Consider the following 25,701-nt stretch of genomic DNA (forward strand, 5'->3'; position numbering starts at 1 on the left):
GGAACCTAGAGAGAAAGTTAGTCCAGAGGAATTCACTTTAAAATGAATGAATTACAACTTAATTCGAACACCAAAAAATCGGTATTCATCAGATATTATAAATCTTTGTATATTTGTTTAATTGCATGCTTGCCCAGTCGACAGATCACGCCAAAAATAAGAATATTGTCTGAATTTAAGTGGTGCCAAATTACATGGAAGCTTCCGAAGTAAATGACGTTAAGCTCTCCAGGAACAAAGGGGTTCAACAACATAGTAGGCGGTGATTAACCTTGATTTAATAACACCCTGAAGGAGGGAGGACTTTATACATGCCATGTATGAGGGAAGCAGCACGCACACACGCACACACACACACTTTGGGTTTCGTAAGAAAGAGATGGTGACCAGGCGGTTTAATTCTTCCTTAAGCATGTTTATTGAAAGTTGTGAAGTGCAGCTGTCAAGTGCAATTGTGGTATGTATGTTACAATATCTCATCCGGTCTTTGCAGAAACATGCACAGAACACGAGTATACAACCGATACACAGAATGAAAAACAAAAACATTGAGAGTTTGTATTTGCGTTGTTCTTTTTTTCTTTTAAATGTTGAGTTTTAAGATATTGTTCATCCAAAAGTACTTCACTGTCAAATGAAAAAGAAAAGAAAAAAACATTAAAGGTGCAATACTCCGGAAAGAAAATAAGTGAGAATGATTTTACAGTTAAAGTTGCAGTAAGGGATATGAACAATATTGTTGGCCGTGTGTTGTCAGTTAAATAACCTAAACTCCTGTCCATCCGCAGTCTTGAAAATACAGCATTAAAAATAGACGACACAGACGGGGCGAGACCAGCACCTTCTTCGCTCGCCCGCTTCGATCTGAGCGACCAAGATAACCTCTGTTGTTTTTCTCCTTCTCCTCACTATTTTACATGGTACTTACACTATACAGAAATATACATCATCTTCTGCCCATCAAACTTTTAGGAAAAAGAAGAAAATGCAGCTTAGCCCAAAGTCTCAACCCTGTCAAATAAGGTTTAAATTACATGCCACTGCAGGGTTGAGAAAACAGCAATGATGAGCTTTTGTCGAGGGCAAAATGAGGAGCTTGTAAGAGAAATACTGAAATAGAAGATCGTCATCTCAAATAGGAAACCATGTTTTGTTCATCCCACCAACCCACGGGTGTAGTAACGCCATCAATGCTGCCAAGTCTTGTTCAAAATACCCCCCCCCATTCCAGATGGGGACTTTGTCATAATAAATGCTCACATTCTTCATTTGTCACTCTACGAAGGCTTTTTTTGTCTCTCTCTCTCTCTCTCTCTCTCTCAAATCTCCAAGCCTGTAACATTACGATTGCCTTGAGAGAGAACCACTTGTATTTACATCATTCAGCAAAAAAGGTAACTACTAATACAATCCTCTGCCTCCTACTTTTCCACCGTCATCATCAGTAAAACCGACATCACTTAAAATCCAGACACAGGCACAGTGATTTTTTTTAAGTCTATATCTAAGTATATTGTCGCCACTGATAAGCAGTTTTGCTTCTTCTTGGTATGACATTCTCGTTGATATGTCCAAGGGTTATTTGGCAAAAATGTTTGATGATTCAATCCTCCTCTGAAACAAACCCTCCCACACAGCATCTCTAGATTGTCACCCTCCAACCGCCGTGCTGCTCGTCCCGCTGAATGCATCCTTCTGAGAGATAAATATGTGCAAATTCTTGTCTTGACAGCGGAACCTCCTGCTGCAGAAGGCAAGGTTTAGCTCTGCTGCCGTAGCAGAGCTGAAAAACTGTCCGTCAGTCGGTCTGTGAAGAGCAGGCTACGCTGATGGGCCAGAGCTGTGCGAAATGGGCTGGGTGAGAGCGGCGCTGCTCGGGGGCCCCGGCGTGGCAGCGGTTGGAGGGGCAGGCGGGGAGCCGGTCTGAACCTGGGCCTGGAACTGGGCCATCTGCTCTGGGCTGGCCAAGGTCTTCAGCAGGGTGTTCTCCTGCTCCAACTGGGAGTTACGGTCAATCAGCTCCTTGATCTGCTCCTTCAGGACCTCCACCTCCTCACGCACGGCGTACATCAGGTGACTCTTCACCAGGTCCTGAGTCAGACAAGAGATATGGGTTTGTGACTGGAATATTTCATCAAATGCAAAAAGAAAGAAACCTATGGCCCATTCTTTACAACTCAAATGTATTCATTTTGGCATCAGGACCATTTTTAACTCAGGTAAAAACTGTATTAAGCAAATCCAAATGGGTCCTGACCCCAAAAGATGGGAAACTGCATTAATGAGACAATAAAATACACATACATGTATTGCGAATGAGTGAAATAGTATTTATCAAACATGTATAGATTAAAGACATATTAAAAAGATTTTGGGCTACAAAGATTTTCCAAACTTGTTGGTCAGAGATTGTGAGGCACTAGCTGGCCTTGCAACCCATTACAAGGTGCAACAGTTCATTCCTATGTTTCCTATTTGGAACTTATTTATAAGCCAATTGTATGCCTTATATGAAATATGAGCGCTGCCAACAAGTTTACGACTGGAATAGGTTACTAAAAAAGCAATAAAACTGAACATGCAATGACATAACTTAACTTCAATCAATTATAAGTGGTAACACAATAACAGATGATTAAGGGAAATCGTGAATGAACACATTCCCAGGGTGACACGTCATTAATCCGCCCACATTTAAGTGTGGGCCAATCAGTGGGCGAGGTATTTATAACCAGGCGTGAGAGCCCTCCAGTTTGCCTAGCAACAGCCCTGACAGCAGCGACAACAACAGAGACAGAGTGAAACAGAAAATAAAACTCCCATTTCGTTTTCTGGGAAAAGGTCTCAGAATTATATTGCAATAATAAAAGTGAGACAACAAATGTATTGTCAATTATATTAAGAAAAGGAGTAAAAAAAAAAAAAAAAAAGGAAACACGTTGCTGTGGTTGGTTTAAGGTGAAGCTAGTAGAGAACTTTGCACACATTTTATATGTATAATATATTTCATATTACAGTATAAATTTAACTTATTTCTGAAGTGCCTATCACAGAAAAATACCAATAGCAATCATTGTGTTGTCATATATTTAAATAAATACACGCACTATTGTCCCTGCCCCTCATATTTATTACGCTATTAACTAAAATATGCAGAAGAGCGTATAACGGAATACACTGAACTAACGTCAGACAGATCAGAATAATCCCTACATGTTTTCCTCATGAAGTCCTAAACTAATCCCCATGTTATAAAAAAAAACAAAAAAAAAACACTGAACGTTTCCAACACAGTGTAAATAGAATAAAGAAGTTGAAAACTCACCATTGCTTGTTCAATCTTGTTGTCTATGGCCACAACGCTGGCTCCTGACGAACTGCAAAGAGAAGAAGGGGAAAAAACAAGACTGAAAATTAATAAAACATTTAAAACAAAACAATCCGTGCCGTAAAAGAAACAAGATGCAGAGCCGGAAGCGAGCGCAGAACCAGACTCTTTCTGTCTAGAAACGGGGGTCGTTTACGGGAAGCCTCTGGAAAAGTCTATAAAAACCTGCTTTCGCTTTGTAACAACTCCTCCATCCCTCCCCGTCCCGGTTCATGTCAGTGTGGCCTCTGAGGGGAGCGACAGACCTCCATCACACAGCGGGGACATCACCTCACTAGTGCGGGGAGCAGAGCCTCGAACACGGGGCTGGGTATTCAAAAAAAAACATATCTGTTTACCTTTTGTCGAGCTTGACGTGGGAGCTCTCTGCCTCCAATAACGACGACAGAAACGAGATGGAGAAATTCCTCAGATGGCAGACGCCTAGATCCATAGCCACGGTGTAGCACGGCGTATTCATGCTGGTCATGATTCACAGTCCCCCGCTAACAAACAAGCCCCGCGTCCCGACTCGACCTCCACTTGAGCGGCTGCGCGAGACGCATCCACAGCACGCGCTATTCTATGTTCTATGTCCGGTGAAAAGCTCGTGTACCGACAGCAGCGGTCCGAGTACAATCCAAGGTCAGCTCATCTCGGCTCTATACACACACACACACACACACACACACACACACACACACACGCAGAAAAACATAAATCTGCAGCTCGGGACAAGCCCGCATGATTTATGCAGCGACGCGCCGAGAAGCCGGTCTCCGATTGGTCGAGGGGGAGACTAATTTGCATAATCTAGTCAGAAACGCCCCCACCTGCCGCTCAGCTGACACTATTTTTGCATAAAATATTCCAAGAGCGGAGGAGGTGGATGGAACCGGGGGAAACCGGATGGGACGGGAAGAAGAAAGAAGAAAGAGCTGGAAAAAAAAAAAACAGGCAGGGGAAGGGCTCGATTTGGGGCTGTTGGATTACAGAGAAAATACAAATGATTCTGTTTAAATGCTAGTGCTGCACAATGAACACAGGTATTGACTTTAACATTAGAGATGCAATCTTGTTTTATCTCCACAACAAAAAACAAGTCTCGGGAATTCCTCTGCTAATCATTTGGTTTTATAGTCACTCATATGAAACAAAATGTGGGGTCAGTTTATTGTACTGTAGTATTGCTCACCAGCGCATTAACAAAAAAAGCCGTCTCTGCAAAATGAATTGCCCTGTTTTGGTAACAATAAAGTAGTATACAGAAGCACTCTGTCCATGGTTACCCTGGCAGTGGAAGCACATAGGTACGCAACAAATGATACCAGCAGCAAACACTGCCCACAACAAAAATGTCACGCATCTCATTTTCCAACACATTGCACATGATCTCTACGTTCTATAGTAAGGACAGCATTATATCCAGAGGATAATGATATGATAGAAATAAACCTTGGGCTGGTGTTCAAACTAAATGCTCTGAACACAATGCAGAGCTATGATGTCCATTCGCATGACGCCCCCATGTGGCCCTGAACTGCACTGCGGGGCCGAGCCACATTACCAAGAAAGCCTCAAGTCTCACTGAGCACAAAGGGCCAAAACTAGATGTCCAGGCTGTTAAGTGTGAAGCTGGAGACGGGGGCTATTGCAAGGTAACCATCAATTGACACAAAGGGGGACATGTTCAAAAACCTTGTGCAGGTGAACACAACCTCAATGGTGATACAATATCATCTCAATGGCTACCTTGAATATCTGTTGTCCTATACCACACTTGAAATAACACCTTTCATACAAGTATAGCATTATGTGATTTTTGACAGAATAAAAACATCATCCAGCGTAGCGGCAACATTCTACTTCCAAAAAAGTGTAACGGGCTGGTTGTCAACCGCCTGGACTGTCACTGATAAGATTAAAACAGGTCTAATGTGGTTTTAAACTCACCCATGGATCAAAAACCCAGGTTTCTTGCCAAATAAAATATGACATATCTTTTAAGTGGGAGGTTATACATCGGTCAAATGTCCGTAAGACACTAACTAGAGGACAAGGTAAATCTCAAGCTGACTCAAACGTTATCGCACACCCAACATGCCTTTATAGAGGGGAGTATCTTGGTCAGGCAGAAACACCTAAAACTCCTCCACACAGAAATTCCCACCTCAGATATCCTCTAATACCCCCTCCAACGCACAGAGTCTGAAAGGCCACTCACACATTCCTTGTACACCCAAAAACCTCAACACACCCACCCACTATGCAGACCTCAGCAGCAGCACAAGAACAACTTTCATTTCTTTCTCACACGATTATCTATGAAGAAGTTCTACGCAGAGTTGCATTAAATCTTTGAAATATTGACGAAAAGCCATGTGTTGCGCCAATAAAATAAGCAATCAAGCAAACGTGTGGAAAACCGGGGGTCACAGTTTTAAAGTTTGTTTGTATGCATTTGGTTCTTGTTAAACACACCTTTGTTGCAGCCTTGCCTGAGCGTCCATGATACATTGAGAAACAAGCGGTTGATCGCTGTCATGGCCCTTCAGTCTGTACTGTAGTAACTTTCGCCAGCATCATTTAGCAATTTACCACACAGGCCGTTAATATTTACGTCTCCTGTGGGCCTCAAGTCTCATTGTGAAAGCCTCGGTTTGCCCGCTACGCAACAGATTTTCTGCATTTTCACGTTTCTCTTTCCCAAAGGGGGTCGTGGTCGTGTCTACGGTGCAATGTCGGTCTGTAAGGTCCACAGCAAGATACTGCAGGTCATATACGGACGATATATGCTGATGTCCATGTTAAAACACACCTGCAAAGGGTCCTAAAATCCAGCCCTTGAGGTACTGTGCACTACTGATGTGTAGCTGCTGTATTGAGTGCCTGAATGGAAGAAAACGTTCAATGCTGTGTGTAGTAATAATGAGGAGAAATATTACAATCCTAAAAACAAAGAGCACAGGTCGAGTGCATTTTAAAGTAATTTAAACGCCAGCAGTCACCTTTAAAAAAGGTGGGCTCGAGCTTATTTGGGTATCACAGGTCTGGCTTATTAAGCACAAGTACCAAGAAGATCAAACACATCCACTAAGTACTTGTACTGATGTCAGCTGCTGCTCACTTCCGATACAAAACACTTTAACAAGAAGCCAAATAGCTTAATAAGAGATTCTAAGCCACGCTTATCTCTTCCTGTCTGTTCTTTGATTGGAGGGGGGGTTTAGCTCATTATCCAGACTCAAATAGCCAGTTCAACTGCAGCTCTTGAGGAATAAAACCCACGTCGAACGCAGTCACACTTGAAACACACACACACACACACACACACACACACACACACACACACACACACACACACACACACAGTAGGATGTTCATGGTTCAACTGTTCCACTTTGAAAGGTCACATGTCAAGGACGGGCTGCTTTGAAGCACAAATTAAAAATAAAAGCGCTACGCCACACTGATTGTTAAGGTTTATAAATTATGGTTTTCAGCTAAGAAATATATACAATGTTCACTTTTTCCTTTGTAACCAGTAAACAGCAATATCCCCATGTGTAGTTTCCAACCGTGTATATGACCAGTTGTACACAGGTACATGTACTAAATTAATGGCCTTGCTGCTTTGCTGAGACACAATTGCCCAGTGACCCACACTGTTTGCAGACCAGTGCTCGAGGTCACTTAGTAGTGATGTGCATCTTAAGTACATCTGTGGACACACATTTTTACAAAAACAAAACCGTTTTCAGTGCAGTTTCTTTGACAAAACTGATAGAAAAATAGAGTGGTGCAACATTTTAGCCACGAAGATCAGCCGCAATACCATGAGAATAAAGGAGCGCAGCTCCTCTTGCAAGCAGGTATACTGCGGTATACATACATTGCTATACTGTTGCAAAAGAGAGGGGGACTTAAAGTGAAATGATGGACCAGATGGAGCAACGTGACGGCAAAAGAGCCGTTACAGAATAGAGAAATATGGCAAGAATTCTGTGAAAAAAGAAACATGCAGTGGGTTTGGTTACTCACAATCCCAAGGAGATATCGCTAATAGGCACAAATATTGTCAGCGATGTTTCCACACTTTTCTATAGGCAACTATACATCAACGCACCCTTCAATATTTTCCCTATAGAAACAAGCACATGGCAAATGTGTGTGTGTGTGTGTGTGTGTGTGTGTGTGTGTGTGTGTGTGTGTGTGTGTGTGTGTGTGTATCTGCTTTAAGTTCCCCCCTCAGAGTTAATGCTGCCCCTGAAGCCGAGGACGACTGAATGAAAAAAGGACAATATAGCCACGCAGCCCTTTGTGTGCAGCTACTGTAGTGATTGGCTCAAGCAGCGCCCCACTGTACCGACTCCCCGGGGATTCCCTGTCTTTATATTACCTTTTGAGATGTTGCTCCAGCTCCCAGAACAAAAGCTTCATTGCCATCTCGTCATGGCCCTGCGCTCGTGCTCCCTGTGCTCTCATGGAGCCGTCCGTCAACAGGATCATGGACACTCCAAAGTAACGGAGCAGTGCCTCCCGAGCGTCTTTGTTTGGGGTTTTCTGACAACGCTCGCTCCTTCTTAAACTTGGTGAACAGATTTAGGTCACGGCCTATGGATGCTTGAGTGAGTGCGGCTGCATAGGAAATCAAAGGCGGCATGCCAGGTTATGATGACTGTGTGTATGTGTGCTGCTCATTCTTCCCCTGTCTATGACATCCATTTGTGTTTGAATGGCTGACTAGTGAGTGAATTACTGAGTACAGACAGGAGCTGGGCGGGCAGTGACGTATGATCATGTGATACTGGGAGTTACATAAACCATCAACAGAGATTAGCATGTGGCCCAGTGATTCCCCTGCTCCTACACCATAAGCCCTCTGCCCTCTACAGCCTGAGACATGCGTGTACAATAAAAACGTTGAGCCTCAACTCTTCGACATCCCTTCAGCAGCACTTTTTTTCTCAACTGAGCCACATACGATCACATTTCCCTTTAGAATAATGTTGTTTCAAAAACGCACATAAATGAGACTAACAGGAATGTAGCGAACATCAACTATTAATATGTAAACGTCCACAGCCACGGTTTGAATGAGATTTGAGGGTACAGATTGTCCAAAAAGTCAGGCGTGACAGACTACAACTAAGACTACATATTTTTCTTGTCACATAAAGGTTGTCAGATTCACTGAGAGGTCAAAGCGATCTGGGTTTTTGGACATCTCGTCAAAACTGCAAAAACAGCCCTGACTAGAACTTGTTGGTTTAGTTGGGCAGTTTCAAAATGTATTATGATTTTTTTTTTTGACACCCTGTAGTTTTCTATGCCAGCCCTCTTTGCAATAGACAAGCGACCCTGTGCCTTTAGGGTCTTATCTTGTCATTTCTCATTGAAAGGCCCCCTTTAAGATGGCTTAGTGCCTCAGCAGACAGAAAACACAACATGCACTCGCAGGGCCTCCGCCGGCTTAGAGACAGCCGGCCAAGAAACAACAGGTAAAGCATGAGCATAATGCAGGGGATTTCACTTGTCCCAACAGACTCCATGTGCTGGGGTGAATCAGTATCACATGACTTCTGGCTGGGTCATACATACCAGGCCAAGTGAAAAATAGAAAACATTTAAAAAGGCTCTATATTCCTGATGTTGCATCTTAACATACCTGCAGCATGGACCGACACCCAACACACCTATTGCAGAGCCCATCATCAGTTCTGATTTTAAAATTTAGATAAAACATGAAATATTGACAAATGTCTATTCAACTTTCAACCAAAAGTAGCTCCTGAATACATTTGAGGTGCAAAACAGGCCATGTGATGTTTTTATTTTGTATCAACAATGATACAGTTGATACCAGGCTACAATGATTCATGATTCTCAGTGAATGTTTTTTAGTCATTCACTGTCAAAAACTAGACTCGTAAAATTTATTCTTGGTTTGTGAAGCTACAAAATCAGCAATGGCAGTCGCCATGCATGCAGATAATACACAAATGAAAACAATTTGAAAACACGAGTTAATATATGCAGCCATGAGCCAGCCCATGTTTTAGAGCATTTCATCTACTAAACAAAAGCCTACTTTGTAAAAAACATTGCAAATATCAAGAAATGAAAAAAAGGCAATCTAACCAGACAATAGGCTGTAGTGCAGCCAAAAGCATGCCACGCTGGTTTATTTCCATGGTAATGTATACTAGCGCTGCTAGTAACGCTGCTAGCAACGCTCTGTAACTGCATGACTGAAGTAGCAGAAGGGCTATGCAAAGACATCCGTTGGATTATGACGAGAGAAGTCCTACGCATGTCGGTTTAGTTCTGGTTTAATAGTTTTTTTTTGGCCAAAAGGTGTCTTACTCGCAGGAAGAGGAACTGCACTCACATCTGCTGTAATTTCAGGGCGAAATGCAAGTTAATAAAAGGGGCCTGGCATGTCCCAGAGATGAAAAAAAAGAGGCCTATTGAATTGCTGAATTGCAAAGGCTTTTGGCTGAGCTGTAGTTTGATAGTGGAGAGCACACACAGACTTTACCAGTAAGCCCTGGCAATGGTTTTCCATAGTCACACCCTGACTATGGAGAATGACAGAGAGCTACTGAGTGAGTCAGTCAAAGAGGCAAGGGAGGAATGATGAGTGGCCATTTTGGCCTCCATACGTAAGAGAGAGAGAGAGAGGGAGGGAGGGAGGGAGGGTCTATGGCAGCGTTTGGGCTGACAGCAGCAAGTCCTTAGTGCTCGCTCTATACTAAACTCAGGCACACCCACTGGGGGAGAGGCAAAGGGAGAGAAGGAGAGAGTCAGCCAGAGACACAAGAGCCAGAATGGCCTTCGATCCACCACCTCAGCATTCGTACCGTCTCAAAGAGTCATGGACACTGAGAGAGCTGATGCAAAGACAAATAAATGGTTGTAATATGTGACTTGTTGTTTTCACTATGCTTAGATAGATATGTCATTTGATTCTCAAACCCAATAGATCTTCCCACTAAATTGAGCTAATCATCAAGACTGATTTGGGCATTTAGGAAATGTCTTTTCTACAATAGAAATGCAAAAAATGTATTGGTATGTAAAACACATGGTTCTGCATCTTAACAAAATACAGGAAACGTATCCTCTCGCTTCAGAACTACTGGACTATCTGACGTCTCATCTAGGAAATGGCCTTAACATGCAAAAACAAAAACATAGGTGGGGTCTCCAAACATCCTTGTAATGATTCAAGACTAAAGAAATGAGAAAATGATGTCAAAAATTATAGTTGGTAGACATCCTGCACCTGCTGCTAAATGCTATCTGTAAATAAACTGCTGGCGTCTGCATTGTTTGAGTCACTTTAACACCCGAAAAAAGAGCAGGGAACAAATCTCCCTCCCGTCTCACACACACCCACGATCCAAGTTACATAAGTGTGTGTATGTGTGTGTGTGTGTGTGTGTGTGTGTGTGTGTGTGTGTGTGTGTGTGAGCAGAAGGTTTGAGTAATGTGTAGTGAAACCTGGCATTAGAAGGATTAGCATCCAAAGAACACACAGCGCTCCGAGTCCAGACTACAGAGAATCGAGGTAACGCCGCCCGCCGCGATAAAGACAAGGAGAGCAGCCCATTGTTGTTGGGTTGGACGGTGAATGTAGCGATACATATCTCCTTATAGAAACGTCAATTCAGAATTAACAATTGAATGCAACAGTTACCTTTATTTGTGTTTTGATGTTGCGACTGTAGTTACGTCTGAGTGCACAAGAATGTGCACGATTACTACTTTGTAATACATCTCAAGTTAAAAATGTATCGTCCAAACATGCCACTGTTACACAACAACAACTCAGAGCTATGTTTATATATTTAATGGCGTCAGTAATGGATTTTAACAAGTCGTAACGCACAGAGGAACACCCTGATACCAATAAATATAATAAAATCAAAAACAAGAAAATGTTGTGCCCCAGGCTTTACTGAGAAAACCTTTCAGGTCGGCTGGGGTTTCTTTGCAGCGTTGGCCAATGTGACGTCTTAGAAAACTTCTTAGACACTGTCCTTTCAGGGTCCTCACAAAAGATAAGACAGTTTCCATTTATCACAGTCTTCAATTTGAACCTCTTTTTTTTTTCTTAGTAAATCTTATCTTTTAGAATCTGATGGAGAATAAATTCCTCTCACTGATGTCTGGGTCATAAAGCTTAACACACAAACCCACACTACACAACCTCCACCTTGAAGCTAACACGCTGATACGAGTGTGTTTGTGTTGGCTGGTGGGAGGCTGTTCTCTTCATACTCCACCGAACCACAAGACCAAATGAGTCATCTCTCGCTATCATGCGCTAGTCTACCGCTCAACAAACCTCCCTTTAACGCAGCCAAATCAGTACCAGCTGGATGCACTTGTAACGTATACAGATGTTTAGTCCGACAGGATTAACACCATCCGTCTGTGAGCTGATGAGCTATATGTTGACGAATGGTCTCCCGTGTCTTCTTCAGGTCAACTATTTTCAGCATTCGTACTTACTATAACCCCCAGAGTGTCACCAAGCTCACTTTTCATGCAAAGCTAGTTAATGTTAGTAAGTCTCTACTGACCCCAATGTCAACTTCAACAACTTCTGTGGTCTTTCAGGGCGGTTACAACATAGTTTCCACGACAGCTCAGCTGCTGTAAATTAAATCTCTTAATACGCAAAACAAACATCCAGATTCAAAGTTTCACATTTTCTTCCTAACCTTCTCTAGAGAAGTTTTCCTTATACGTTTCTCTTCTCTGTCTGTATACACGGAGACGCATATAAATAATCAGACTATTATTTATATGGTTATAGGTATACACAATATCACAAAAAAACCTCATAAATTATTTCAATTTGCTCCTGGTAATTTTGGTTAGGTCTAATAATTGGTTATGTTTTACAGTGCTAATTCACCAAACAACCCATGGTCCTCTATATCCAACCCGTTGAACATCACAGTTGCTCTGCTCTATTCTGATTTGGGATGGATCCCTGAAAACAGGCTGAGAGGTTGGGGGTCACTGAACATCAGTCAGAAAACTGATGTTAGCGCCCACTTTGATTCGTTTCAGTCTTCCAAACATCTCTGAATACCAAGAATGTCACCTCAAAGCAAACCTATTCTATGAACCGCATTTGGCAACTGCAGGCCAACAGAATACTGATTTATGAGTTTAGTTGAATTCATAGAGAAAATAATCATGGCATTGGTCCTCATTGGTTTTATGTGCTTTTATAATAAAAAAAGGCTGCAAGCTCTCAACCAATCAACTGCTTTCTTATTTAAGTCTGCGTGTTTATGCATGCGTCTGTACGCTCGTGCAAGATTACAAGTGAGGAGGACAGGCCAGAGCAGTAAATGGATTAACTGACGACTCCACCGTCGGGCCCTAAATCTCTGACGACAGCGGCGCTATCAAAAGCACAGCTTAGCTGCAAACACACAAACTACTTTTGTTTCCTGCATGGCTTGACAGCCAGGCGGGCCGATACTGGAAGCCTCACCACCATCACATCACTTTCAATGAGGCGTTTCTTCTCTGGGTATTTCTGCTCTCATATTCAGGATACATGAATGATAATCAGTATGATATCTGGGAATAAATGCAGGTCACATTTACAGTCTTCAACCGTCCAAACTGCCTTAGTGAGTCTGATAGGTTCTTGAAAAGGTGACTATAAACGGAGGGAAAAAAAAAATAGAGGAACAGTTTGCCAGTATGTGGCAAGAAATGCCGATTTCCACAACAACTATCAATAATTACCATAACTGTAGGCAGAAAGAATAACTGCAATGCACACCACCATTTTCAAGTCAAGATATCCAGATAAAGCTTTCTGTAAAGGAGCAACTGAATGGAGATTTGTTTTCTGCCACAGTGGACCTGAACTTAGGAGCTCCTTAAAAAGAATGAAATGTCATGAACCATCTTAAAACTCATTTCTGAAAAAGCATTTAATCAGTTTAGATTCTACACTGATTGATTATAGTGAACGTAACATTGTTGACATACTTAAATGAGACCAGTTGGTTCAGCATGTTCAGTCAACAAGAGGACAACTTTACGCGGCTCTCCTGATAACCGGAATCCATCGCATTCATAGAAGTACAACTTTGATCAATGAGTCAAAGAAAAACTTTTTATTTTTTATAAAAAGGTCTTACCTGCAAACAGTTCCCAGTCCACCAAACCCTCAAAGATGATTCATTAAAATTCCTCCTGAGCATAACCTACTGGTACTTGCTTATACAATAGAATTTAGTATAATAGTAATATAATAGTATCTCCATTGTTTTGACATTTATAAAGCCACATTATTAGCTCTAATAGAAAAATGTCCTATTTGCGTTTAACCGTTTGTATCATTTGCAGAACATTTTCTTTGACAGTTGAAACTGAGTTAAGCAGCTTTATACCTTTATTTCTTAGTCTGTCACACTGAAAATTACTCTCACATTTAAATGATGGATTAAACATAACCCCAAATGCTACATTAGTGCACCATATGTTCTAGGTAGGTATACACTGCCACCTAGTGGCCAATACTAGAGCCAATGCATGCCTTGCAGCCAATTCAACTTTCACCAACAACCAGAATAGACCTCCTGTTTTAGGGTTGAATTCCTGTCGAGTGCTCACATTCTGCCAGAATGCCATCAACTAATCCCAAACTCCCCACCCTGTGTTTCCTTTGTTGTGCAGACTAAAAAAAGCCACATCAAGTCTGCACACGTGTATCTCTGTTTGGTGTTAGACAGAAGGAGTTTAATTGGTTTTGTTCGGTGTCACACTGAAGCAAAGTTACTTCATGAGGTCATGGAATACGCCCTGATGTGGTCATGATGTTATTCAGATATAGTAGCAGAACAAGTTATGCTTTTTTTTCTTCTTTTTCTTAAGCTATTGTCATACCACTACTCTCCTCAAATGTTTAGAGAAACCTCTTTGTTGGTACACAATGTGATGCTCACAGAGCTAACAATACTATGATCGCAGTATTTTGGCATTAGTTTCAATTGGAGAAAGAAAAAAAAAAAAAAGAAATCATGAAGTGCATTTTTGCTTATTCTCAAAAAACAAACATTTAACAAAGCCAAAACATAAACTCTCAGCTGAGCAAAGCCTTTAAAATCCTTTCAGTTATTCTGTCATGTAGTGGGGGGTTTTAACCACTAGAGGGACTTGTATCACATCTTTAATTCAAGGCTCCTTATAGCTTCTCATAAACTGCACCACTTCCAAATGTGGCTCAATAAAAATACATCACAGTTTTCAATCCAGAGTGTGCCGACCAGTCCGCACATGATGAACTCAACGTGACACATTCCTCACCATCAGATCTCTGCACCCAGGCAGTTGAATGTAAAACAAGCATCACACAGAACCCTTCACAACCTCCACAACTCCATCAAAAAACAGCATAATAAAATACAAATCTCTGCCCAGGACAAATCTATTCAGACCCACTTTACATCTTATACAAGCCAAGAAGGAATTTGCTGCCAAACTGCACTACACAGCTCTATGGGTAAACGTATATACATATCATTATTTTTATGCATGCACGTTTTCATTCTACCTGTGAGACGTTTAACCTGTAAGTCCATATTTTCACACCAGATAATGACAGTCCTCTGCTCATCAGATGTGTCTTAATCAATTAATTCACATCCATATTTCCACTACGTCGCCCTATTGGGAGAGGGTGGGCACAGTATTTGTGAAATGCAAAATGTATGTATGAACCTTAAATACTATAAAGCAACCAGGCTAATTCTCAAGGAACCAGCCTTGAGTATTTGCCCTTCTTCAACCCTCCCTTCCAGTTCGATTTGAGATTTGTTCTGTGAAATGCCGTTTTTAAACTCTTTATCCATTTGCTTCCTGTGGACGGATTGCAACACTGCTCATGAGTTCCTTTCATCCTAATTCCCGAGCCCAGTGGTTTCATAACAATTCACATTGCCATTTCTGCGACTTTAACGACTCCAACAACGGATTCGTGACCTCAATAACTCACATGACTTTAATTCTCAAGTCGAAGCACACAAAAGTACCAGTACATGAATCTTTTTCAAACCAACTCACTTTCAACTGCAGAAAATAAAATAAAAAAAATCAGAAAAGTAGAACTAGTTCACGCAATCCCTTCAAAACTAAAAACACATAATATAGGGATAATCGGCGCAGAAACTCTGCCAGTAGAATCATTCCAAGTCCAAGCATGATAAAAGGAAATATAGCATGCCTGAAAGGAGGCGTATCACAACAGTGCTTAATCAGCACTCTCCCACTGTCATTTGACCAGTCAATGTTAAGACTCATAGGGCTCGACAACTATGGTATTTTTAAGCCTAAAAAGAGCATTCACAAGCATGATGCATGTAAATAGCTCACAGCTTGCCAACCAGCAGGGGGTAGTACAGCACTAATACAAAGAGCTGAAAATGGTTTGCAGGAAGGCAATAGATGGTATTCATGCCACAGTGACTGCGCCCATTAAAATGTATGACTTCAGACTTTTGGTCAGTCCAAAAGAGAAGAGGGCGGTTAGAGAGAGCTGGACTTGCAAACAGCACTGAACAGTCTGCCTCAAAACGGTGTTAAATTCAGAATTTAAAAGATGAAATGTAAGCGTGTCAAGCACTCTCAAATCGTAGAACACACACAAAAACCATTAAAGTACCGGACATACACATGATGAAGAGCCAAGCGTCTCTGTGCTGTATTCATGCAATTAAGAGAAGCAGCAGGCTAGACTATTATGGAAGAGACAAAAAGAAATATACAGAAAAAATAAAACTTCTACCCCCTCCCTCCAGCAGCCTTGCTCATTCAGCCACCGGGCATAGAGAAGGGGATTAGCTCACACAAAGAGTGAATGAATATCAAACGCTATGGGAAAAGACACTCACTGGATAGAGCTCTCATCTCATCGCCGCAGAGCAGAACGGCTGAAACTATGAGCCTCCTGTGACACGGCACGATGATGATCATCAGATTGGTTTGAATATTTCAGCAGCAGAGCCGTGTTGTTGAACAGAGAGCCCCCTGCTCACAGCTTCTTTGCTGAAGTAATCTTTTTAAAATGGGAGAAAGAATCATCGACAAGTTGAATTTTAGTAGAACAACATCTGCCTGCTGGTATCTGCCCCTCTGCACTTCTTTGCAGTTTTAAGACAGAGGTTCAATTTGTGCAACCTTTTTTTGGCATAGTGCGTCGTTTCTGGAGCTAAAATCGATCGAAAATTTAGCAGAAAATATTTTGATTATCAATATAACAGCTCATGTATAGAGGTTGCTTTCAGTTACATAATGCTGGGTTTATGCTCTATTATTCAGGGGAAAATTGTATTGGCAAAGGTAAATTATAACATGATCATGATGTTTTCAACTAATCTAGTTTTGGCAAACTCTTGGCTAAAACCAGTTGTTTGAAAGATGTTTTCACAACATAGATTATTATGATTTATGACCCGTTTAAATTCCTATCACTCGCTCTAAGCAGCTTATGATCATTGAAACTACTAATACCAAGACTTTACTTATATTTCCGAATCATTTGAATTTCGTTTTTAATGCAAATAACCACTATAGATGACTATAATAAAAAGGATAAAACAAATTTAAATTGCATTTTTGACTTCGGGGCAGTTGATGTTTGGATGCTGGTGAAGATCAAAATTGCTCATTATAATTGACGATATATAAAAATGGTATCAAAGACATGCAGGAAAAAGAAAAACAGGAATGCGTACGCCGATAGCAAAGTCATCAACTGCATCCTCTACATTTGTGTGCGAGAGTGTGTGTGTGTGCGAGTGTGTGTGTTTCCTGGAGCTGACTGGACAGTGTTCTGGCCACAGGAATGCCGACCATGATTCAGCACATTGCCTGCATGTTTAAGGGGATGACATCGGCAGCCCACTGAGGCCTAAAAATAAAAAATAAATTAGTGGCTGAACATTAAACTTCTAACACAACTTAATAGTGTTGTACATACTAGACAGATATTATGCCACACGTTGTAGATTGGGTTTTGTCGACTCAACGCTATGTAAACATGCAACGGTAGAAATCCATTTCTGCATCTTGGCAGACATGGAGGAGGAAAGAGGAGGAGAGAGCAGGAGGAAGCGTCCCAATCAACCCAAGATGAGAAAAAACTCTGGTTACATGACTACATATGCACACCATATTTTATTTTGTCTGCTTTTTAAAAGAAAAGATGAGCACGGCTTTTTTTTGGGGTGGGGGGGGGTATTGCTCAAAAATACAACTTCATGTTTTGTTACTTTATTGCACCAACTGAAGTCCAGCTGGTATTCATTAGCACAGGTTAGCCTAAAAACTTGTACAAGGAAGTCTCAATTGCCACAAAATAAATCCTTAACTGTTCAATAAGCTTGCTTCAAAAACAAAATGCTGAGACTTCTGAATTGTTACTTAGGTAATACTAAGTACCTTCATTACAGCACGTTATAACAATAGAGGAACGTCTTCCTCATGCAGCTATTTCCCCTAATCAAACCCCATGTAAACAAGCGAGCACTACTTTCTCAAGGGTCCTGGATCTTTACCGTTTTCATCCTTGGACCAGAGTTTTTAAGTGAGCTGGAGAGCGTCAGAGAGGTACTGTATACTGTTAATACTTTTTCTACAAATTGTCTGGCACAAACAGGAAACAAAGAGAGAGGCAAACATTGGACCTCTCAACAAGACGAGGCATTTTGAATGGGAATATGCCGTCATGACCAAAGAGATTCAGTCGATTGAGTTTGATGCACTACATGACCCCTCAGTGGAAAGACCATGAATAAATAAACAAACAAATAATAGAGGCAGCAATCCAACTGCTTCTGCCGGTAATGAACAGCTACAAAAAGAACCACAACAAAAACAGCAAGAGCAGTTTTTAATCGACATGGATAGATTATCATGACACCGTGTGTGTGCGTGTGTGTTTTCAGGGGTGGGAGGGTAATTTTGCCATAGATGAAAGGCAGGCTAAAAACACAATCCATTATCATCCATTACAGACCATTAGTTTTCCCGCTGCACTCTTAAGTGAAACAATCCTGTTTATTGATGGCAAAATAAACCATCTGAAGGAAGAGGGGCGGAGATAAATGAAATCAATGACGCCTCTGCACAAAGCCTACAAACGGGGCAAAGAACAAAGACAAAGGGTGATTTATACACAGATATCCAAATACGAGCGGTTTGTATTAACCTCTATGTTTAATCACCACAGTAAACTGCTCACAATCTCCTCGTTTGGCTTCATTCTGCCATTCATGCTTTCACCGCTTGGCTTAGAAAAGACATAATAAATATTCAGTGGCGTGTAGTGAGACAACACACACACACACACACACACACACGCACGCTGCTCTGCTGTGTTCTGGTGTTCTCTGGCTTGGTCTATGTAGTGGGAATGGGGGAGGTGTCAGCAGCATAACAAATGCTGTTTACTTTTAGTGGAACACTTTTAGTGCAACTGTGGACAAGCCAGAGCTCAATATGAAAGAGAGAAAAAAGGCACACAAAAAAGTATTTTTCATGACACAGAAACATTAACAACTCTCTCAGCATCTGTGTGCATATTAAGTCCACGGATCATTTTCAAATCAATATTGCAAAATGATCAGGGAAATTTGGCTTTAAAAAAAACACAACTACATCTCAATATTTGTACAGCTTGAAGTAATGGCTTTACAAATGGATTCATTAGGAGCAATAGTTTGGATTTGCAGCATCTAATTATTAGAAATTATTACAAACATTATTATAAATCATCAAGGGCGGTTGCAATTATCGGTTGTAAGTATCAGGAGCACATCATAAAAATTACAAAATTCATTACATTTACACCTGGATATATTCCAGTTTCTCACCAACACTACATTTTACATGTGAACACAGCATGAACACGTTATAATTTACCTTCGCCCAATACTTATTTTCACTCAACAGGGCCTGAACGCGTTATAATGTGTTGCAGAATCCTAATTTATTTCAATTTCTTGGCCGTTAGCGATGCTGCTAATGTTACTAGCCCTGGATTTCGTAAATTACAGCAAGAAAACCATCTATGATAAGACAAAGATATCTATTTAACTAAAGAGAAAAAAAAACTGTGCTGTCTCGAAGCTCATAGCTGTGGGTACTGCCTTTAAAAAGGAAATGTGGCCTGAAAAGACAAACAAACCAATACGTGGCCAATAACTGCAACATCTGCACATCAGGTTTGTCAAAGTCTATGGTATAACCTTCCCCAAGCCAATTCTCAAACTCAACCATCTACAGAGCTGAAGCTAGTGGAGCAAAACAATGGCCGGATTTATCCGAGCTGGAAAACTGATGCACGACTCGGCTCAGTCTGGTTCCATCTGGTCCAGTCTGCTGTGTCCTCAGCGAGCGTCAGTAGACCTGACTAAGTTGGGTTGGGTCAGGTCGGGTCACTTCCTCTGTGTGTTGTAAATTTTGGGGATCTCGTTGATCTCTGCACAATGAGCAATGGGCCCAGCACACACTGGCTCTCTGCACTGCCAGGGGGAAGATTACATTCAAAATAGCCCAGAGCAGAGATAGCCATCATGCTGCCATCCAGGGCCACATTCCCCTGAACACACACACACAGTTGCAGCATCCTCATTCATTTCAATGAGGCCATTGCAATGGCACAGCAGGTGCTTCAGCATAAAGATGAAGGCTAGTTTGACCCAAAAAACAGGCTTACCTTTTGCCACAATGCCTCGTCTTGTTGGTCAGGCAAAAAGGAGCACATCCCTATAGTTTAACGATGCACAACCATGTTAACTTCTAATAATCAACAATACTTATATATACACTTAATATCTTGCTATTGGCAACATTGCTTCATTAGGATAATAATTGAAGAGAAAACAAAACCAAGTTTGCTCACAAGCCCTACGCTACGTCAGAAAAAAAAAAAAAAAAAAAAAGTCTTCCATCTGAAGGTCTGAAACAAGACTTGCACTCAGCGTGCGTGCAAAAAAAGATACGTTATAGATACGTTAAAAATGTGACAGATATGTCAGGCTTTCAAGGCAGAAAGTCCCAAATTCTTAATCTACAAACAAAGCAAAGTTATCCTACTATTAAAAAGGGCTGCATCTTTCTCTTTCACAATACCTTAAAACAAAATAACACTATTCAGAAATCCAGACTTTTAAATATGCAATTAACCTTTAAATATTCAACTTAAATAAATGTGGTTAACAATAACGAACAATACAGACTGTCATGAAACAGAAACGGATGCTGGAATGCTTGAGCACAAGCTGGAAGCATTGCAAATAGCTATGTGGGTGAGAATGTAAGAGTAACAGCGATCAGTGAAGCAGTTCCTGATACGAAGCTTGACCTCCGCGGTGGTTAGACTGCAGCTGCTGAAAAGCTCTGTGGGGGCTCAGTGTGATCTTATTCACGTTGAGCAAAAAGTTTTTCTGAAAAGTTTAAGTAAGAAGGCTGTGCCGTCATCTCTGGGTTTGCACAATTATTTTGTCAATGGTGGTGCGTTGGTTAAGAATGAGAGAGAAACGGACAGTTACAGTTGCAGCCGTCCGTTCGTCTTCAGCGGGCTCCATCAATTAATTGCAATCACGTGACAGCAGGTAAACTACTGAGAAATTAACAGTTAGCCTAATTCACCAAGACAGTCTCCTCATTTGAAACAGGGGCTTTGGTTTCCCTCAAATGCTACTTATCATCAAAGACAATAATCCACCTGATCCCCATAGATTTCACATTCCTCAGAGTTAAACATCATGTGATAACAGTAGCCATCCTTCAGTAGCCATCCAACTAGCTCATAAAGACAGACTGAAACCAAGCCAGCCTCATTACATCCATGGTACCTCTACATTCCCAGTAAGGACCAGTCAAGTAATCAAATCATCTTTAGAATTATAACTCGGGTATGCAAAACATCATAAAAGCTTTTTCAGACGTTGGGAAAATGGGCTTGAGATTTAAGAGCGACTGAAATATGGGCAATTTCCTGCGGCTGCAGGTTGATTAAAATTCCTCTGTGACCTCAAAATCAGTTCTTAAAAAATATTGTTGAGGGGGGACAGTCCTGTGGTTCGCAGCATTATTCAGTAGCAAAATGTAATGACTTGGGGGAGGGGGAGAGAAATTTAAAAAAAAAAAAAAAAAAAAAAAATCAAGGACTACTACCACCATATCTTTATAACTTCATCAAAAGAAAGATATTTTTTAAGCACAGCTTTAGGAGATAGGCTCTAAAAATAATTGAAATGTTGTCATTAATGTTTTGTTTGTTTGCCTGTAGAATTAGACTATTGTTACTTTCTATAACATTTGCAGCTACCTGCCTTCTTCTATCTCCAACTCAATAACTTCTGCCTTGTTTCCAGTTTGTAAAACAAAAAATGTGCTGAGAGAGAGGGTGTTCAGTGAACTGTGAACCCAGCAGAAATCGTGCCCCGTAAGGCATACAGTCAGGATTCAAGCAAGGAGTCAGTTTAGTCTAGTCTCATCTCGTCGGGTTAGGTGAATTGCCGAATCACTGCAGCCACTTTGAGATGTCACATCCAGCTGAGTCCTGCACTGTGTCCCACTGACAGGACAGGAGCAGACAAACTGTCTGCTTGCAATCGAGGAAAACAATAACACAATTGTCTTTCCTCACGGCTGCCTCAGTAACCACTGAAATCCTCCAGCTTCAAAATACATTTGAATGCTAAGTTGGTCTCTAAAAACTCTCAACAGGAAACATCTCCCAGTAATCTAATTTGTTTCCCGACTAGTGCTAAACTGTGGATCAATTGTGCAAAAATTAGGTTACAAACAATCCAATAAATAGAAGTAGGAAAATCATTTCTTACCCATCCTCCTCTCCATCAGTCTTGAAACCAGCTGATGCATTTAAGGCACTGGCGGTAGCGGCGTTGCCCTCGGCTTCTTGACCCTGGCCAGTGCTGGATCCAGATCCGGCCTCCCCACCGGACAGTTTGGGCAGCCCCAACAAAGCTGACTGGTGCTGGAGGAGCAGCCGCTGCGCATCCTGCAGCTGAGTGGTGGTGAAGGTGGGAAGACTAGCATAGAGGGCACTGGCCTGGGCAGCATGCGCCAGGGCCAGGATGCTGCTGTGGTCCTGGGACAAGCTGACACAGGACAGTTGGCTCTGTGAAGCCCCCTGTGGGAGCATCCTACCACTATTCCCAGTGTTGTGGGCTTGGGGTTGGGCCTGGGGAGCGCTCTGAGGGTTGGAAGGAGGCACACTTGGGGCAGACACTTGGCTCTGGTGGACTGTTTTGGGCAGCTGGGTGGCCACGCCCAGGTTTTGGATCTGTGTTGGGAGTGACTGTTGCTGCTTCTGCTGCTGGCAATCCTGATGGACTTGGTGACTCTGAGGCTGTTGGCCAAGACCTGGTAGTCCAATATGAGGGGACTGCTGGGGCTGTGTGTTAAGGAGCGCATGTAACTGCTGCGGGCCTCCCATCATCTGACATGCTCCATTAGCCGATCCGGCTTGGTGGGACAGAGGTTGAGAAAGAGCAGCCTGGTGTGGATGGGCGTACTCCGGTGGCCTCACCTGCACTGCGGCCCCTTGGTGGGTAGCAGATGGTTGCTGTGGAAGGGTTGCATAGCCTACCTGCTGATGAACACCGACCAGGCCCTGTGCGGTGCCTGAGGATTGATTAGCAACTGCCTGGGCATAAGTGAGCTGCTGATTGGGTAAAGCTGACGCCGGGTGACCACTGGCGGTCTGGTGGCCTAGCTGATGAATGTTAGTGGGAGCCGAGGGGGCCACAGTAGTCTTCACATGTGAATGGGTAATATCCGTGGGGTGCATGTGAGGTTGGGAAACGCCCATGCTTAAGCCACTGGGGAGGATTCCTTGAAAGCCCTGAGGAGGGGAGGCATAATCCTGGGTATGGTGAGGTACTGGGGGTCCCCCAGCCTCTCCACTGTACACACTCTCAGTATAATGACTTAATGTACTCATAGTGCTACTCACAGAACTACCACTTGTGCTTTCCCTCTCTGAGGCCCCAGCGAAGCTCTCGGAGACAAAGTGACGCATGCCGAGGGACCCGGCATCAGATGCAGAGGAGCTGGGAGCAGAGCCTGGGTTCTCCTTGTCGTAGAACTCCGTGCATGTCCATCTGCCCTTCTTAAAGGGTTCAGAGCTGGAGTCCAGCTTCACCACCCTGAAGCGAGAGCTGGTGGTAGTCACTGCTGGGGCTGGTGCATGGGCAGGCTGGATAGGAGCAGATAGTACAGGGGCTGGGGCCACAGCTGTGACGGGGGCACTCACAGGCTGCACCACAGCAGGTCCGACCCTCCCCTGGATCCCACTGGAGAGCCCAATCCCTCCAGAGGCACTGACAGCAGCAGCAGCAGACGTAGTAGTCGTCATAGTGACGCTGAAGTTGGTGTTTTGGTGTTGCTGGATCATGCCGACATTGGTGGTGGTTATCAGGTTACCCCCGACTGCAGCAGTACCAGCGCCCCCTCCGCTGCTCATCGCAATGAGAGGAAAGCCACCACTGCTACTGCTAGCGCTCATGCTGACCCCCCCTCTCACAGGCACGTTGGCAGAGCTCAACATATTCACATTACTAACAGTGCTGGTCTGGGGATTAACTATGCTAACGGTAGCGCCCGTAGCAGAACTGTGCATTCCAGGGGCCGAACCGCGGGCCACAACCCCCACAGGCTGAGAAACAAAACTTGAAGGGGCAACCTGGGAAACATTCTCTTGAGGGACCCCCGCATTTGAAGGCATTTTCTGGGTGACAGAATTTAGGGCAGACAAGGTGCTCCCAGGCCCAGATGACAGAGGGTAAACCTGGGCATGGTTGGTATGATGAGGATGGTGATGGTGCACCGTGCCGTTCACCATGGCCCCACCATGCTGCTGAGCCTTGTTCAGGGCATGGGGGTGTGAAGGCTGGTTTGGGGAGACAGCTCCAGGGGTCTCTGCCTCGTGGAAATTATTCAGCGTCTCCTCCGAGGAGCTCCTCTCTGCTCCCACGATGTCGTTGGCCCGGGACAGCGACACATCCAGGATCTCAGAGGAAGAGAGGTCCTCTGTGTGAGACTCATCCAGGTCATCGTAGCTCTCCGTGTCCTCTGCGATGCTGTTGTTGGTGCTCACAGATACCTGTGCCGGAGTCACACTTGTGATCTGGAAGCCGCTCTTCTTTTTTATCTGGGCTCCGACCGACTGTGTGGGCTGCGGATGCAGATTCAAGCTGTGGGGTGGAATATGATGGGGACCCGGGGAGGAAGAACCAGCAGGAGGTTGGCACTGCATCAACTGGGAGGCTTGATAATCATCGGCTGGAACGTGGCTGTTGTTGACCACCGGGTTTGCCGGCGTTGACAGCGCGGAGCCGCTCCCGCTGCCCGTGTTGCTACCCCTCCTGTGAAAGACAGCCGGGTGCGCCATCTTTCTAACACCGCCAGAGTCTCCTGCGGCGTCCGGATGATGCATTTCGAGAGGATCCGGGGGGTAGTTGTTCTCCGACAGTACGCAATACGGCTGCGGGTCGTTAGCGGCGCCGTCTTGACGAAACTTCGATTGACAGACAATACGATCAACAACAACAACAAAGTAAATACGTGAACAAAGTGTCGGCTGTTCTCAATGTGCCAATATTCACAGCATCTCTCTCACACACACACACACACACACACACACACACACACACACACACACACACACACACACACACACACACACACACACGAGTCCCAAACGATCCGGTGACAGTTAGCGAGGCAAAAGGAAGCTAGTGGCCGCTCGCAGAGAAGCTAGCGACCTCAAGTCAGCTGGTGCCACCGGCGGTCTCCGTCTGAGCCTTATTTACGAACAAGCTAACATGTTGTAGGGTTCTCCAGAGGGAAACTACGTCGGAATGACGCCTCGTGCTACAAGCGGGACAGCGCGAGCAGAGCAAGTTGGCCGTGTAACGGATGCTAGCCTGACAGGAGAGTAACGTCAGCTAGCTAGCCGCCAGTCTCCATCACCGGCTAGCTAAACACACACTACGGCGCTTTAGCTGCTGGATTTGCTCAAAAGGAGAGAAATTGTAACTAGGCAACCTTTCATCCGGTGCGCGGCGACGTGAAAACCGATCGCTCAGCGGACGCGTCCAAGTCTTTAATCCATTCCGGTGAATCGTGGGTTTTTTTTGGTCTTGGTTTTGCTGTATCACTGGTCCACCCCAGTGGTAGCGTTGTTCGGTATGTAGCCTCCTGCAACGCTGCTGTGGCTCTGTGCGCGGTGACGGGGCTGAAGGGGAGGGGTGCTCCGA

At 43.3% G+C, this 25,701-nt stretch overlaps 1 protein-coding gene across 1 annotated transcript; it reads right to left on the bottom strand.

Moving 5' to 3' along the window:
* Positions 1-394: 394 nt before the first annotated feature.
* Positions 395-24,878, bottom strand: LOC306747662 (TSC22 domain family protein 1-like; the record flags this gene model as incomplete). Its single annotated transcript, XM_079230731.1, has 3 exons — positions 395-2,091; positions 3,326-3,377; positions 22,261-24,878. The coding sequence occupies 3 exons, from the start codon at positions 24,876-24,878 to the stop codon at positions 1,822-1,824; spliced, it is 2,940 nt and encodes a 979-aa protein (XP_079086857.1). The 3' UTR covers positions 395-1,821.
* Positions 24,879-25,701: the final 823 nt, after the last annotated feature.

Source organism: Taurulus bubalis, assembly GCF_910589615.1.
Source record: "Taurulus bubalis genome assembly, chromosome: 15".
NCBI lineage: Eukaryota > Metazoa > Chordata > Actinopteri > Perciformes > Cottidae > Taurulus > Taurulus bubalis.